Raw genomic sequence first — 17871 nt, forward strand, 5'->3', positions numbered from 1 at the left:
GAGCATAACCCTCTTATCTTGTATGTCAAAAAGTCAAGAGTAAAAGAACTGGGTGATCTATAAGTTTCCTGAAAGAAAAATCATGATATCTCAGAGTATAAATTTGAAATTTGGGAAATTAAAATTAGTAAACATTGAATTAATAATCCAGTTGGCAAGTAAAATAGCTTTTATGTTGTACTTAATACAAATTAAGCAGAAGCCTTCAGGAGTAATGAACACATCATTTTAACTACTTAATATACTCTTCTATTTAAGTAGATATGAAGGATGTCTATTGGAACTTACTGGTTATTTTAAGCTTACATTCTTTAAGAAAAAAATGCCTCAAGTAAGGCGTTTCCCTAAGTTAAGAAGAAAATGCTAGAGATGTGTTTCTTTGAGTTGCCAAAACTCTTCTTTCATTTTTGTGGTGCTTTGTTAATTGACTAAGTGATCCTATAACTGAGTATAGTTTAATCAGTATATGAAAATATTTAGATTATTCTCTGATTAGAACTGAAATCTATAATTGGGAGAAAGAAAATATTTTTTATTTCTTTATATGAACATATTTTGTGATATAATTATTTCTACTGTTAATAGAATGAGATGATTTTTCTTTTTTCTTTTTTTTTTTTTTTTCTTAATCAGTTAATAGGCTTTTGGAACTAGGAAGTACTTTAGAATTCAGCTGGTTCAGCCACTTAACTTTAAAGCTCATGAAACTGAGGACCAAAGTGTAGAGAAATGAATTATCCAAGGTGACACATTTGGTCAAAATAAAACCCAGCTCTCACTGATTTCTCGGTCCGGTGCTTTTCACCCTACAGTCTGTTACTTCAAAACCAATCTAGATGCTATTTGAAAGAAAGGCAGGTGGGAGAATGCCAAAGGAAAAAGATGTACCTCCCCTTTCAGTGAACCTGTTAAGGTCAGTTCATGTAATGGGTCACCAGCATCTGTTCTTCAGACAAGATGCTTCTGTGGTGGTGATAATCATGCTAATAATACTAATTTTTGCCTTCTAGGTGAGAGTTACGTGTGTGCATCCAACGAACCGTATCGTAAAGTTGATTACACCAAAAACGTTAATCCGAACTGGTCCGTAAACATCAAGGGTGGGACAACCCGAGCCCTGGCTGCTGCCTCCTCTGTGAAAAGCGAAGTAAAAGAAAGTAAAGATTTCATCAAGCCCAAATTAGTGACTGTGATTCGAAGTGGAGTGAAGCCTAGAAAAGCTGTGCGGATCCTTCTGAATAAGAAGACCGCTCATTCCTTTGAACAGGTCTTAACAGATATCACCGAAGCCATTAAACTAGACTCAGGAGTAGTCAAGAGGCTCTGCACCCTGGACGGAAAGCAGGTAAGATGCTTCTAACCCTCAGCTCTTCATCTTACTTTTAAACTCCCTGTGCCATGGTGGTTATGTAGTCAACAGTGGAAATTTAGTAGTCTGCTGGAAATTATTCTAGCAGTCCTACTCGAGAAGTGTGTGTGTGTTAGCCTGTATTGTGAAGAATGGCTTATTTTTCTCCACGTATCTCAAAAATGAGTATGGAGAAGTCTGTCATATACTTCTTTTGGTTGTTGGAAGGGTAAATGTAAATTTCTGAGGAAAAAGTGTAAGTCTAAGGAGGTGTCCTGCCTTTAGTGGGATGTTGTCTATTAAAGAATAAGAACAACTGTTGATTCATAAGGTCCTGGTCTTGGGTATCACAGGAGTCAAAACTTAAAGGTCTTTAACATTTTTAGAAAAGCCTATTCTCCCTACTTATGTGTAGTATGGAAAACACATTTCAAAAGAAAGTACTTTTATAGGAATGTCCATATAAGTTTCATAGGGAACAATGGAAATAATTAGCATTTCTGAAAAACGAACACCGATTGCACAGGGAAATACAAGTCAAATTATGGTAACAATACATCAGGGAATCTAATGGACTAAAAAAATTGGGCATATTGCAAGGACACATGAATAACAGTTACATAAATACTGAATTTTACCACGGGTTATCATTTCTAAAAAGAAACATGTGGCTTCTGAAATATATTTTTCCCCCAATTTCCATAAAGTTGTTTATATTTACATTGTATTACAAATTATAGTTTCCAACATTAAATTGGTTTCTTCTTTCCATTTTGTTTCTTTCCTCTAACATTTATTGTGAAGTGTATGGCTCATGAAGTGCTAAGAATGAATACTATAAAACACTGGAGTGGTGTCTTCTGGAAAAACACAAAGTAGTTTCTAATTTTCTAAGACCAGATCTAGTTATTTTTTTGAAATATTAACAAAATTTAAAAAATAAGTGAGACTCCATCTCTACAAAAAAAAAAAAATAAATAAATTAGCTGGACGTGGTGGTGCATGCCTGTAGTCCCAGCTACTCAGGAGGCTGAGGCAGGAGAAGCGCTTGAGCCCAGCAATTTGAAGTTGCAGTTGAGCTATGATGATGCCACTGTACTGTAGCCCTGGCATCAGAGTGAGACTCTGTCTCAAGGGAAAAAAAAAATCTGAAAATTCCATTAAATTGTGGTGAGATTAGAATGACTTTTCCAATTAATTAAATTAATGATTACAAGGTATATAGTACTTCATAGCAGCTTGCCCCCAAATAGGTTCACAGTATAAATGAAAATAGACACTTTGTATAATTGAGTTGATAGCACAGTACAACACAAAGCATCTTAAGATTCACTCTGCAAATAAGTGAAAATAAATTAGGCCACATGAAAAGAAAAAGGAGATTTGATAAATCAAATAGCTGATTATGATGGACACAAGACAAGTATAAAGACCAATATTTAAAATACCTAACCAGAGGAAAAATGAAAATCTAAATTTGTCAATTTAGGAAAACATGGGATATAAAGATTAAATGCAGGTGAGATTTTAAAAATTAGAACTCAAACTTGGAAATCTCCAGATGAATGATACTCAGGGAAAATATAAATGAAATAAAGAAGGTGAACATCTAATTGAAATGGTAACCATTGAAATTTTAATACTTAACCAAAAAATTATCTTCAGAAAGATTCCAGACTAGAAATGTAAAAATGTTAACTAAAGCACAAGCAACTCAAAATAGACATATTCAGGATAATACAATGTGATGAGTAGGACTTATGAGAGTAATTAAAGGATGGCTTACCATTAAGACACCTTTTTTTTTTTTTTTTGAGACAGAGTCTCAGTCTTTCGCCCGGGCTAGAGTGCCATGGTGTCAGCCTAGCTCACAGCAACCTCAAACTCCTGGGCTCAAGCAATCCTCCTGCCTCAGCCTCCTGAGTAGCTTTACCACCATGGCTAGTGGTGGTTTTTTTTTTTGTTTTTTTTTTTTTTTTTTTAAGTAGAGACAGGGGTCTTGCTCTTGCTCAGGCTGGTCTCGAAGTCCTGAGCTCATAAACGATCCGCCCACCTCGGCCTCCCAGAGTGCTAGGATTGCAGGTGTGAGCTACGTGCCCGGCCTAAGACACCTCTTTATACATGAGATCTATAGGATAATTGTATAATAATACATGTTTGTAACCTTGAAAAGATGTTGTAAGGCATTTGACAAAATATAAAATTCATATTTAAAGATTTAGTGATAAAATTTGAGGGTGATTTAATACACTAAAATTTTTCTATCTGAAACCAAAAGACCGTGTATCGATAAACAAATGTGATACTAAAGTATTTCTGTGACAATGAGGTCCAAGATCAGCTTGCCTGATAGGTTCAATATTCAAACTTATACACCCTTTCTGATTTTTATTTATAGTTTAATGCAGTTTCAGTAAGGATCTAAATGAGATTTTTTTTTTAGGGAGGTTGATGGGGAACGTGATAAAGTGATTTTAAAAGTTAATGTGGTAAAATAGGGAAATTTTAGAAGTAACGATTAATGGGCTCTCATGCCACCAGATATTAAATCATCATTCTCATACCACACCAAAAATAAATTCCAGGTATTTAAAAAATATAGATGTCAAGATGAAACAAGAGTTAAAGAAAATACGTCAATAGTAATGTTGAAATGGGAAAGGATTTTCTGAGCATGAAAGTTAGTGGGTAAATCACAAAGGGAAAGGTTGATTGGTTAGACAATATAAAAATTAAAAATTTCTGGATGTCAAACAAGGGGTATATAGCTTTATATTGAGTTGTAATTTTATATGAAAGAGACAAATAACTACAATGGGTAAATAAAAGTTTTAACAATTTGAAAAGGTAGAATTATAAATAGTAAACATTAAAAAATGATCAATCTCACTAATAAGTGTGAATTAAAGCAGTGAGATATTTTAATATTTAAAATTGACAAGCTTTTCAAAAATGTCCACTGTTTTTGAATATGCAATGAATTGACATGCTCAAATGGCAATGGAAGTATAAAATTCATAAGTTTTATGGAAAACAATTTTTTAATATGTATAACTATACAGATGTTCTTACTGTTAAAACTAGTAAATTAACTTTTGGAATTTTTTTTTTTTTGAGACAGAGTCTCACTGTGTTGCCCAGGCTAGAGTGAGTGCCATGGCGTCAGCCTAGCTCACAGCAACCTCAAACTCCTGAGCTCAAGGGATCTTCCTGTCTCAGCCTCCCGAGTAGTTGGGACTACAGGCATGCACCACCATGCCCGGCTAATTTTTTCTATATATATTTTTAGCTGTCCATATAATTTCTTTCTATTTCTAGTAGAGGTGGGGTCTCGCTCTTGCTCAGGCTGGTCTCGAACTCCTGAGCTCAAAGGATCCACCCACCTCGGCCTCCCAGAGTGCTAGGATTACAGGCGTGAGCCACCGCGCCAGGCCTAACTTTTGGAATTTATCCTGAATAACCTGAGATGTAAACATAATTACTCATGAGAATGTTCATTGCAGCATAAAAGCAAAAGATTGGAAACAGTTTCAAATCTCTAAAGTAGAAAACAGTTAAATGATATTACCTTAGAATTCATCTATACTGGCCATTAAAAATTACATCTGGGGGAATATTTAAAGACATGAGAAAATGTTAAATGGAAAAAGCAAGAATCAAATTCTGTGTAGTGTGTTTTCAATTCTGTGTTAAGGAAAACCAGATGAAGAAGAATTTTTTAAAAAGTACTTCAAAAGGAAACAAGATTATATTTTCCATCAGAAATTGAATATCTGCTGCTCTGATTTCTACTACTTCTTCCTCATGTCTGCTCAAAAGCAAAAACTTAAGCACTGAGGAAGAACAGACTGATCTCAAATTTTAGAAATTCAAACACATTATGAATAATCCTTGAAATTTTGGTATGTGGCTATACAATGTTATAAGTATCACTTTTGTCACTGTTTATGCCTTATGAACTTAAACATTATTTTCCATGTGTAAAGAAAAGACATTCATAAACTTTCAAATAAGATATTTCTTTGGAAAAATTATAAATTTAATTTTTGAAGAACATAACTTTGTATATTGCATTTTCAGAATACCAGGTATCCTTAAAAGCTATAGTTTCCTTGCTGAGTTAAATGTTGTACTATATAGGTGGACTTGGTATTCTTCAAAACCTCAAGTCTGTTTTTGGTGCATATAATTATAAAGAGAACATCAAATCTTTGAAATAGTATTGTCTTATGTATAAGATGAATGCAAACCTTTAAATGGGCAGTGCTCATTTGTTTTTATGTTAAAAAAATACTCTGTGGGTTTACATACTTGATTTTAGCTAAAAGGCCAAGAAGTGATTGATTCTATGGGTATGTAAAACTACCAATTCTCTGAAAATTCTCAAGGAAGGGACAGCTTTCCTTAGGTGACGAGAAAATATTGAAAAAGAAACTAAGATCTCTTAATGCGTTGTCCCTGCACAAAATTTTAGACTGTCTGCCTAAATTTTATGTTCTTTTTCTGGTTACTTCCTACCCAGATTTGTTGTTTTCATTTTAAATTTATCTGATCTTCATCACAAGGATAGAAATTAAATAACTTTTAGGAAGTGCCACGAGCAGTCACTGACCCCATCGTGACACCTATGTGAGAGTTTTAAGGAGTCTGTTTATCTTTTATGGGCTTTGCAAACTTTCCTGATTGAAGACAATGGTGTGTCATGTGCCTACAGCATTTCTGTTGCTGAAAGTGTCCCTTCAGTCCTTTCTTCAGAAGGGATGGTCACATCTTCCTGTTAGTATTGACTCCACTTACAAGGTCTGACTTGGGTAATACAAGGAACTCATGTATTTTAATGTCTCTTCATAAAATCACTTAAGATAAAATCACATTTTTGGATTTTATCCATGTTAACTCTGGGGTTTTCTTTTAGTGTAGAGCAGTGATTCTCAGCCAGGAGTAATTTTGCCCCTAGAGAACGTATGGTAATAGAGTCATTTTTTTGATTGTCAGGACTGGGGGTGGGGATTCTACTGGCATCTACTGGGTAGAGGCTAGGGCTGCTGTTAACCATCCCACAGTGCACAGGACAACCATGACATAATTCTTTGTTGTCCAAAATGTTACAAGTGCTGGGATTCAGAAATCCTGATGTAGAGAAAGTGAAATGATTCAAAAGGAAATGCTACTTGTTTGAATATTAACTTTGTTATTAGGCCACGTGCTTTGAGAACATAAGGATGTCCTTTTAGCCTGTCCCCTTGTTATCTAATTGATGCAGGTGTGTTAGAATGTCATGGTTTATAGTCTTGTCTTGGATTTCGGTCTACTTGTTTTCATTTTGTGAGGCAGGCATATGATTGGGAAGTACAGCTTCACAGGGGCTTAAATAAAGGCATCCTGTATGGTTTTATATGTATTTAAAGTGAAGTGTGAGGAATCATGATTTAATTTTGAGTTTTCAGGTACTATATTTGATACTTAAAAGTGGTATTATTGTTACTGATTTTTAAGAAAATATACAACCTATGTGTTTATAGATGGGATGACCAGAAAAAAATGATCTGTAAAGAAAGACATGATTATTCTCCTCTTAAATAATTTTCTTTTAACTTGCAATTAATTTGGATTAAATGCTTCACTTACATGTGTTTCTTTAAAAAACAAAACCTTATTGAACTTCTAAGTTAAAAGGATTGTACAGGAAAACAAGATTTGCTTTTTAAATTTTTTTTAAAAGTGACTTATAATAAACTTCAGCGGGGAGAGTTCTTTAAAAATGTCTTCATTCTGTTAAGGGACTGAAAGGTCCAAATATAGCTTTTGTCCACATGTGTAAAAAAAATTCTGGCTTTTAGCTTTCCCAGAAACAGCAGAATTTTAACATAAAAGAAACACATTTTGTGGAATTTTGGAACAAGTTGATTCTTGTCATGGGCAGAGGCAAAACAGATTCAGAAATTGCTTACAGTTGATGCTTTCAGGGGTAAAACACTTCCAGACTTTCGGCCCACTGCCAGCCTTAGGACGGCCCACTGCCAGCCGCAGGATGCTCACGTGCAGTGCGTCCTCTTTGAGGAACATGGCAACCCCTTAGAGCGCCTCCATCTTGTCAGCCATCTTAGAGATTGTGAAGGTTTCCATCTTTTTAAAAAGTTTATTTCATGGATACCATAACATAAATAATATTTGTACCTTTTCTGGAATCACATTTTCTAGTGAAAGTTCATTTCTTTGTAATGGCCTCATACTTGATAGAAAGCAATTTCTTCTCAAAAATTGCTACATAAAAATTAAATGGTTGATACATATGCATAAATATTTTCTACAGTTCATTTAATTTTGATATAAGTTTTCCTTGAAGTAAACAAGGACAGAATTTGGTTTTAATTCTCACACTGTTCCCGATGTATGCATTTCCTTTTGTAGATGGTAGAAATCCAGACGCCTATGTTTTGTCCTGCTAGACACATTCACACCTCCAAAGTGTTGGTAGCCCTGATCTGCCTGAAATAATGAAAAATTTATCCGAATCAGGACTCAACAGGCTAAGAGCAACTAGTAAGATTTTTCAGTATAGCAGGAAGTGTACAGGTATAGAAAGGGAGAGAAAACATTTTGTTCTTTGACTCCTGATCTAAGGAGATTTACCTTGGATTTTACAAAAGACGGGGGTAGGGCTTAATCTTTGTTTTTGATAAACCTCTGTTTTCAAAGAGGGATCTGAAAAGTGGGAAGGAAGAAGGGAATATTTAGATGTCCCTCTTCTTTTTTTTTTTTTTTTTTGTTTAAGTGAAGTCTGTATTTTGCCATTCTGACATTCACTGTGAAGCAGTTTCCTCTGACCTTAAATAATATTTTCTGCCTCTTATTGGGAAGCTAGAGAAAAATACTAAAATCTTGTTGGTAGTTACTGTGGTTGCAAATTAGGAGAGATGTTCGGGAGAAACAATTTTAACTCCAAACAAATTATACAATGTAAAGTGTAGGGGAGGTAAAAATGACATCACTGCAAACTCTTGTTTCCTTAATTATTCCTTTGATATCTAAGGGGAGTAACGCACTCGTAAAGATTGTGTTAAAATTAGCATGTAAAGTTTCAGTTTAATAAACTATCAAATTTTGTTACTAATGTATTCTTTTTTGATTATAATAATAGTTATCGCAGTATATATTTTGTTACGTGTATTTTACAATGTGTAGAATAGCCAAGAGCTTAATTAGATTACAGATAGCAACTAATAGTTTACCGTGCCAGGCAGTACTTCAGTGCTTTGTATTAGTATTATTTTCCACTGATCCTCACAACAATCTTGAGAGTTAGTTACTACAATTCCCATTTTACAGTGGCAAATTGGGGCAAAGAGAAATAAATCAAGTAGCTTATTTAGAATCTCAAACAGCTGATGGTGGAACTGAGCTTCATCCGCAGGAAGTGTGATCTTAGACCCCGCACTCTTCCTGGCCCTGCGGTAAGCCCCCTGTGGTCAGGCTCTGGGAGAGGCTTCAGTGATAATGATGAGGGCCAGGACAAATAACTAATAAGTTAATCAGCTGATTTCAAAAAAATTTTTTTCAAAGATTTTAAAGTGATGATTTTATCTGGTGGTTACCATGTGAAAATCAGTGTTGTGTTGTAAAATTATACTTTGAGTAGGATCTGAAGAATTTTAAAATAGGTTAAAGAGTGATTATGTGCTAGACAAAAAGATGCCCTTAAAGTTATTTTATACATTGTTTTAAAATTAAGGAATATGATACTGCAGAAAGTTTAGAAAATATGGAAAAAAATACAGTCCTTCCATATTATCGCTATATTTTAATAAGTATTCCTGTACATATGTTCATATGCAGTATACATGTTTTTGTTTCTTTTTTAAAGAGAAACTACCCAAGTAAATAAGTATATTTGCATTGAAAAAATTCAAACAATTCAGAAATACAAAGAGTGAAAGTCTCTTTTCACATCTGCCCTTCTTCCCCAGCCCTACTCTCTTTCTTAAAGGGAATCACTAATAAGTTTTGTTTGTGCGGTTACATACAGATGTACACATGCTTGTACATAGCGTGGTTTTTACATGTAATCGTGCATCCTGTGTTTTTCCCTTAATTATATTCTTCCATGTTACATAATCATGTTTCATACTTGAATGACTGAATAATGTTCATTTGGCTAGATCTACCATACTTTATTTAACCAATTCTTGAACATATGAGTTTTTTAGTTTTTCGTTTATCCTCTGATCATCTTGCTGTCTATAGATTTTGACACCCTTTAGATCATTTCTTTTCCTTAAGATAGATTCCTAGAGGTAGATTAGTGAAAGAGACTATTTTGGGATTTGAGAGATACTATCAGAGCTGTAGACAAAAAGTTGTCCCAGTTGACAAAGCCAATGGGCATGTGCTCCAGGATTTCTGTAGCTGGGAGAGACTTGTAAATGGATTAGACATGACAGCCAGGTACAACGCATGCACTTAATTTGTTGGATAGAAGAATGCATATTCTGTGCAATTCCTGCTGTGTAAATTGAGGCCCACTAGCATTCCTCTTACCATTTCCACCTTTGCTACTTTGTGTTCTAGAAATCAGTTTAATGAAAAGAGAAAAGCCAATTTATCAGTGTATCAGTTTTATGCCCAGAGCAAGTGCTGAATGACTAGTTCTAAAAATGTTAAGCTTAGGGAGAACTAAACAATTTCTTAGCAAGTAGCCCATATTATAGTACTTTGTCACCTTATTCTTGAACTATATAAGACCTACCACTTCCTTCAATGTTTGCTTTATAACGTGTGCCTAGATGCCAAAAGTCACATGAATATATACTGATATTTAGTGAATTCAAGTAACTTTTTGCTTTGTGACATTTTAACTCGGCATCGAGTCAAGAAGATTACTTGTAATAGATGCTTTAAAAGTTAATTGATTGCTTTTGGTCGTAGCTAACTTTTGGATTTTTTATGTTGTTTTTGTATCTTATTATGGATGCCTGCTGATAGCAATTTCTACCAATATGTATAATATACAATATTTCTTTACAAGTTTTACCAGATTTCATGAAAGGGTCATTTATTCATAATGCTTTATGGTAGAAACAAGGACAGGTGCAAAGTCAGTATGGTATTTTAGAATATATAACTGATATAGGAATTATTTCGTCCAGCTTACTAAGTTTACAAATGACAAGTGTTTGACAACTCAAGATAGCTTTTGAGAACCTGTTAAAATCTGGTTCTCCTCTTCCCAGTAAAACCTGACTTAAAATTTTGCGTATCATCAGCTAGGTTTGCAGATCACTGTGCAGTTTAAGAACCTCTGCTTTGGCCTGTTTTACCCTGTTCCCTTTAGTTAGGGGAAGTGCTTATTTTTTTAGCCTTGTCAATTTTTTTAAGAGAGCAAAGGTTAGGCTTAACCATGTGCATCCACATCCTTGGGGTGCTGCCTCATAGAAGGAGAATTAATTGAATCTAAGCTAGAAGTTGTGTCATGGAGAAACATAGCGATAGAGTCTCTACAGGCGTACCTCAAGGATATAGCAGGTTTGGTTACCGCAGAGAAGTGAATGTTGCGATAAAGCGAATATCATGATAAAGACACAAAGTGTTTGGTTTCCTAGTGCATATAAAAGTTATGTTTACACTATGCTGTAGTCTATTAAGTGTGCGATAGCATTATGTCAAAAACACAATGTACATAACTTAATTAAAAATACTTACTGCTAAAAAATGCTAATGACAATCTGAGCCTTCAGGGAGTTAAAATCTTTTTGCTGAGGAAGGGACTAGCCTTGGTGTTAATGGCTGGGTGGTCGCTGCTGAAGGCTGGGGTGGCTGTGACAATTTCTTAAAATAAGACAACAGTGAAGTTTACCACATCGAATGACCCTTCCTTTCACGAAAGATTTCTCTGTAGTATGTGTTGCTGTTTGGTAGCATTCTACTCACAGTAGAACTTCTTTCAAAATTGGAGTCACTCTTCTCAAATCCTGCTACTGCTTTATCAACTCAGTTTGCATAATATTCCAAATCCTTTGCTGTCATTTTACAATGTTCACCAGGAGTAGATTCCATCTGAAGAAACCACTTTCTTGGCTCATTCATAAGAAGCAACTCGTCATTCATTCAAGTTTTACGAGACTACGGGAATTCAGCCCCGTCTTCAGGCTCCACTTCTAATTCCAGTTCTTGCTATTTCTACTACATCTGCAGTTCCATCCTCCACTGAAGTCTTCAACCCTTCAAAGTCATCCATGTGGGTTGGAATCAACTTCCAAGCTCCTGCTAATGTTGCTATTTTGTTTTTTGTGTTTGTTTTTTTTTTTTTTTTTGAGACAGAGTCTCACTCTGTTGCCCAGGCTAGAGTGAGTGCCGTGGCGTCAGCCTAGCTCACAGCAACCTCAAACTCCTGAGCTCAAGCAATCCTCCTGCCTCAGCCTCCCGAGTAGCTGGGACTACAGGCATGCGCCACCATGCCCGGCTAAGTTTTTCTATATATATTTTTAGCTGTCCATATAATTTCTTTCTATTTCTAGTAGAGATGGGGTCTCGCTCTTGCTCAGGCTGGTCTCGAACTCCTGAGCTCAAACGATCCGCCCACCTCGGCCTCCCAGAGTGCTAGGATTACAGGCGTGAGCCACCGCACCCGGCCTAATGTTGCTATTTTGATCTCCTCTCATGAATCACTGTTCTTCATGACCTCTAGAATGGTGAATCCTTTCCAGAAGCTTTTCAATTTACTTTGCCCAGATTGATCAGTGAAATCACTATCTATTGTCAGCCTTATAAAATGTATTTCTTAAATAATAGGACTTGAAAGTCAAAATGACTCTGATCCATGGGCTGCAGAATGGATGTGGTTTTAGCAGGCTTGAGAGCAACGTGAATCTTGTACATCTTCATCAGAGCTCTTAGGTAACCAGGTGCATTGTCAATGAGCAGTAATATTTTGAATGGAATCTTTTTTTCTGAGCAGCTGGTCTCAACAGTGGGCTTAAAATATTCAGTAAACCATGCTGTAAACAAATGTGTTGTCATCCAGGCTTTGTTGTTCCATTTATAGAACATAGGCAGAGTAGATTTAGTATAATTCTTAAGGGCCCCAGGATTTTCAGAATGGCAAACGAGCATTGACTTCAACTTAAAGTCACCAGCTGCGTTAGCCTTAGCAAGAGAGTCAGCCTGTCCTTTGAGGTTTTTGAAGTCAAGCATTGATTTCTCCCTTCTAGCTATGAAAGTCCTAGATGTCATCATCTTTCAGTGTAAGGTCTTTTTTTGTCTACATTAAAAATCTGTTCTTTAGCATAGCCACCTTCATCAATTATCTTTGCTAGATCTTCTGGATAACTTGCTGCAGCTTCTTCATTAGCACTTGCTGCTTCACCTTGCACTTTTATGTTTTGGAGATGGCTTCTTTCCTTAAACCTCATGAACCAGCCTCTGCTAGCTTCGAACGTTTCTTCTGCAGCTTCCTCACCTCTCTCAGCCTTTATGGAACTGAAGAGAGTTAGGGCCCTGCTCTGGATTAGGTTTTGGCTTAAGGAAGTGTTGTGGCTGGTTTGATCTTCTATCCAGATCACTAAAACTTTATCCCTGTCAGCAATAAGGCTACTTTATTTTCTTATCATTCATGTGTTCACTGGAATAGCACTTTTGATTTTTTTCAAGAACTTTTCTTTTGCATTCACAACTTGACTGTTTGGTGCAAGAGGCCTAGCTTTCAACATATCTGAACTTTTGATGGGCCTTGCTCACTAAATTTAATTATTTCTAGCCTTTGATTTAAAATGAGTGACATGTGACTCTTCATTTGAACACTTAGGGACCATTGTTGGGTTATTTATTGGCCTAATTTCAATACTATTGTGTCTCAAGGAGGTCTGAGGAGAAGGGAGAGGGATGGGGGAACGGCCGGTTGGTGGAACAGTCAGAACACATACATCATTTATCATCCATCTAAGCTTGCCAACTTACATGGATGTGGTTCATGGTGCCCAAAACTATTACAGTAGTAACATCAAAGATCACTGATCACAGATGTCCATAAGAAGTGTAATAATGATAAAAAACTTTGAAATATTGTGATAATTGCCAAAATCTAATAAACACACAAAGTGAGCACATTCTGTTGGACAGTTGACTGTGATGATGCAAGGTTGCCACAAACTTTCAACTTGTAAAAAGTGCAGTATCCTTGAACCACGATATAGTGAAGTGCAATAAAATGAGGTATGTTTGCATTTGCTTTTTTAATTTTTCAGATTTAAAAATTAACCTTTTTTTTTTTTTTTTTTTTTTTTTTTAAATAAAGAGCACCAAACTTGAAACAGCAAGACTAGCTTTCATGAATATTCTCCCTGTGTATTTTTAGGACATTTAATTGTAGTGTGATGCAGCTGCCAGACTCTCGGCATGAAGTGTTGGAAAGCTCTGTAGTCATTAGGCATTCGCCTCCACAGAAGTTTAATTCTCCAAGCCTAAGGACTGTTAGCTATAAAGCAACGCCTACCCAGAAGGAGCAGTTTGCTTTTCGTTATGCATTTCAGGCTCTTCTCAAGGCTCACAAGAAGATTTTAAATAAAATTTTCTTTTTTTGTTTTGTAGTGGTTTATGGCAGGCTTTTCTAAATGTGAGCATAAAGACATTTGATTATATTTGAAAATATTGTTCTTTTAGTTTGCCCACATGCTAAGTCATTAAAATGCCATTTTAAGTATGAGTTATGGAAGATGTTTAGGTATCTGTGTATTGGTACATACTGAAGCTGACATTAGTTACATAGTAGTGTTTCTGAAAGATTTATAAACACCTAATCTTTTATGCTATATATATTTTTGTGGTTAAATCTTATGGCTGACACATGCCATTTTGAAAATGAAAATTTAAAAGACAGTTTTTGTTTTCATAAAAAGCAAAAATTGTATAAATAGAAACTTATAAAAGCCCATTTAGGTAGCTTAATCCAAATTTTTACACTTTATATACCTCTTTACTTAATACAGTAGCCTCGATTTTACATATAGACAAAAGATAAAAGTTTAAAAATTTTCTAGAACTTAAAACTGATTTCCACCTCCAGAGCATTCTCACCTAGGCAATACCAATTAACATCTTAATTGCCCCTTGAACTTCTAAGAGTTGAGAAGTATGGTCAATGTGATTCGTGCCCTAAGGAGCTGCCTCTGTGCATTGGAGTCCAGAAAGTACAAATTGAAGTTTGACTTAAATGTATTCATTTCCTGTGATACACAATGCCATTATAATGAGACAAGATTCAGGTTAATGCAATGAGGAATGTCATTACAGATTTTTAATGATGGGAATGTAAAGACACCAATATTTAGTGCCAGGTATTGTGCCAGATTGTTTACACATGTGGTCATTTCTTCTCAAGATCGTTGTGCTGTAGGTATGTGGTCGTAGCCCCACATGAGGAATGTTACAGAGCACATTCAAAGAACTTTTGTCCTTTGGTTTTGATTTGCCATCCATCGTGGTGGATATAACAGTGTAGTAATCCCATGAGACTCCAAGTATTTCGTTATTTGCTCTCAGAGCTAGTTTCCAAGATTCAAATAAATACCAGTTTTACTACTTTATGATTATTCCTAATTGTTTTCTAGAGTTTATTATGTAGCATTATTTATTGCATTCATTAGACTTGGCTCTGAGTAGCTTCTTAAACTTTTTTCAAAACTTATATTCATCCTCAAATGATGAAGAGTGACACTATCAAGGTTATTCAAAGACTATGATATAGAATGTAATACAATTCTAAAGTTGTATATACTGTTTTGAGCCAGTGTTTCATAAGTGGGAAAACAATTTAAAATTACATGTACACTATAACCGTCTAAAACTAGTTATGCACGTAGACAAATACTGTAAACCAATATAAATGAAAAAAGTTGTCTTAGTGATTAGATTGTAGGTGACTCTTCTTTCTGAAAATTTCCATTGTCACGGTTATGCAATAAAGTCAGTATTTTAGGCAATATCAACACGATTAGATAGTATTAGAGTGGACTCACAAAGGAGTCAACTAATCTTCAGACGTTACTTGAATTTTACTGGTTTTCTCACTAAGAAGTCATTCTCATAGTGTTTGTGAGCACTGGGCTAAGACAGAAAATGGTTTTTGGCTAATGAAGAATTCATTCAAATGTTAATATTTCGTGCCTATTCTGTGCTAGCATCTACTGGATACTTGAACAAGGATAAATGAGACAAGGTGTCTGCTTTTGAGGAACTCTTATTGTAGTGGGGAAGACAGACACAAGAACTAGTAACAACTGTAAATGAAGGTGATTCTGTAATAGGCCAGGGGTGATAACGAGGGACTGTGGTTGGACAGAGAAGGGGAAGCCAACTCTTTGTGGGGACATCAGATGCTTTACTCTTCAGATGACACATTTATTAAGGGCATCCCATGTGTGGAATAACATGTTTTAATTTGGTGCTTTAATTTAGAAGGACTATCTCAGGTGATGGGAATATGTATTTTAATCTTTTTTCCAGGTCTTTTAAATTTTTAAAACATTTTAACTTTTATTTTGAATAACTTTAGACTTACAAAAAGGTTGCACAAATTTTGCATAAAGATTCCATATGCTCTTCATCCAGCTTCCCCGATGTTAACATTTTCCATACACATGGTGAAACTATCTAAAGTAGGAAATTGATAGACAGTACCATTAACTAATCTACAGACCTTATTCGAATTTTGACAGTTGTCTCATTAATGCCCTTTTTCTAGTCCAGGATGCCACATTGCATTTACTTCCTATCTCCTCTAATTTGTACTAGCTCCTTAGTCTGTCTTTGTCTTTAACAACCTTGATACTTCTGAAGAGTTCGGGCCAGTTCTTAATATTTTGTACAGTTCCCTTCAATTTGAGGTTTTCTGATGTTCTCTTATGATTACGTTGTGGTTAAGCATTTTTGGCAAGAATACTATAAAAGTTAAGTTGTGCCTTTCTCGGTGAGTCCCATCAGAAACTATATCATCTCAGTAGTTTCATTACTGGGATGGTTAATGTTGATCACCTGGTTAAGTGAATGTTTGCTGGTTTTCCTCACTGTAAATTTACTATTTTGTTCATAGAAATTAATAAATATCTTGCAGGAAGATACTTAGAGAATATACAAATACCTTGTTTCTCATCATACTTCCCCCCATTAATGTTATCACCCACTGATGATTCTTGCCCATACCGGGTATTAGTGTGCTGTTTGTCAAACACTAATTTTCTGTTTCCACCATTCCTTCTACATTTATTAACTGGAACTCTACTCTAAGGAAGAAGTATTCCTTCTCCCCTACTTATTTATTCAGTTAGTTGTTTATATTAATATGACTAAAGAATCTTTGTTTTATTCTATGGACTATAATTCCTAACTATCATTTATTTTGTGGCTCAGAATGTCAAAGGGAGATTCAAAGGCTCCGATATGGTGAAAGAGAGCTTCAAGCAGACTCTGTATCTTTGTGACCAATTTAAGGATATACAGGAAGGTAGGGATTACAGGGAACCTTGTTAGGTTCATAATCAGACCTCATGGCCAACAAAAATACAGCAGCAATTCTGTATCCCAGTGACTGGCTCTAGGTCCACCATTCTCAGGTTTTTTTCTAATGCTGCACTGTCTCTCCATGTGGGTCTGTAAACTTGTGATTTCTATTCATTGTGCATGTCTTCAGGTTTCTGTGCAACTCTTCGTTTCTGTGTGTTTGGCATTAAGCCCCTAGAAACGAGGGCTAGAGTGTGTATCTGATTTGAGTTGATTGGTTAGTGTCTAGTATAAGAGCACCATCATAGGCCATTAGCATCCATATTCTTGCCTACAGATGACTGCTTTTAGGTGAACACCCATGATTTATTTTAAACAGAGTTGCTGTGAGTTGAGTTGTATGATGCTGCAACCTGTGTGCAATGAACTTGGTTTGGAAGGGACTCTAAGTATTGCAGGCATCTTAGGGAGTCGATGACTGTGTGATTCAGTGGTTCTCAACTGGAGGCAATTTTGCCCATTAGGAGACATTTGGAAATTTCTGGGGACATTTTTGAATGTTATAACTGGAGTGGGATGAGGTATGCTGCTGGCGTCTAATGGGTGGAGACCAGGGATGTTGCTAAATATCCGACAGTGTGTAGGATAGGTCTCCACAACAAAGAAATACCTGTCCCAAAACATCAGTGATGATGAGGTTGAGAAACCATGGCCAATTTGATGGTTATAAAGAGGAAAGATATGGGGATATTGAGGGAAATGTAAATGGTTTTGGAATGACCAGGGTAAAGAATGTAGGTATGTAAATATGATACAGTGTAGGTATTTGAAATTTGAAAGTTAGGCAAGGGCGAGGTTATGAACCATATATGATGCATTTCCAAGGGATTTGGACCTCATCCATTGGGCTATGGGTTGACACTGAAGAATCTTAAGATGATCGGTTTGCATTTTAGAACGTTTACTCTGGAGAGTGTGAAATGAATTTACAAAAAAATGATTCAACCTAAAAGGTTGAATGTCCAGGATGTGGG

At 35.7% G+C, this 17871-nt stretch overlaps 1 protein-coding gene across 5 annotated transcripts in view; it reads left to right on the top strand.

Annotated features, from left to right (window-relative positions):
• Positions 1-17871, top strand: part of DCLK2 (doublecortin like kinase 2) — a 148863-nt gene that overhangs the window by 22601 nt on the left and 108391 nt on the right. For all 5 annotated transcript variants that reach the window (XM_069492927.1, XM_069492929.1, XM_069492930.1 and 2 more), the window contains exon 2: positions 1011-1345. In XM_069492927.1, coding sequence (XP_069349028.1) covers positions 1011-1345 — 335 coding nt within the window. The remainder of the gene's footprint in view (positions 1-1010; positions 1346-17871) is intronic.

The sequence above is a fragment of the Eulemur rufifrons genome, chromosome 18, assembly GCF_041146395.1.
Source record: "Eulemur rufifrons isolate Redbay chromosome 18, OSU_ERuf_1, whole genome shotgun sequence".
NCBI lineage: Eukaryota > Metazoa > Chordata > Mammalia > Primates > Lemuridae > Eulemur > Eulemur rufifrons.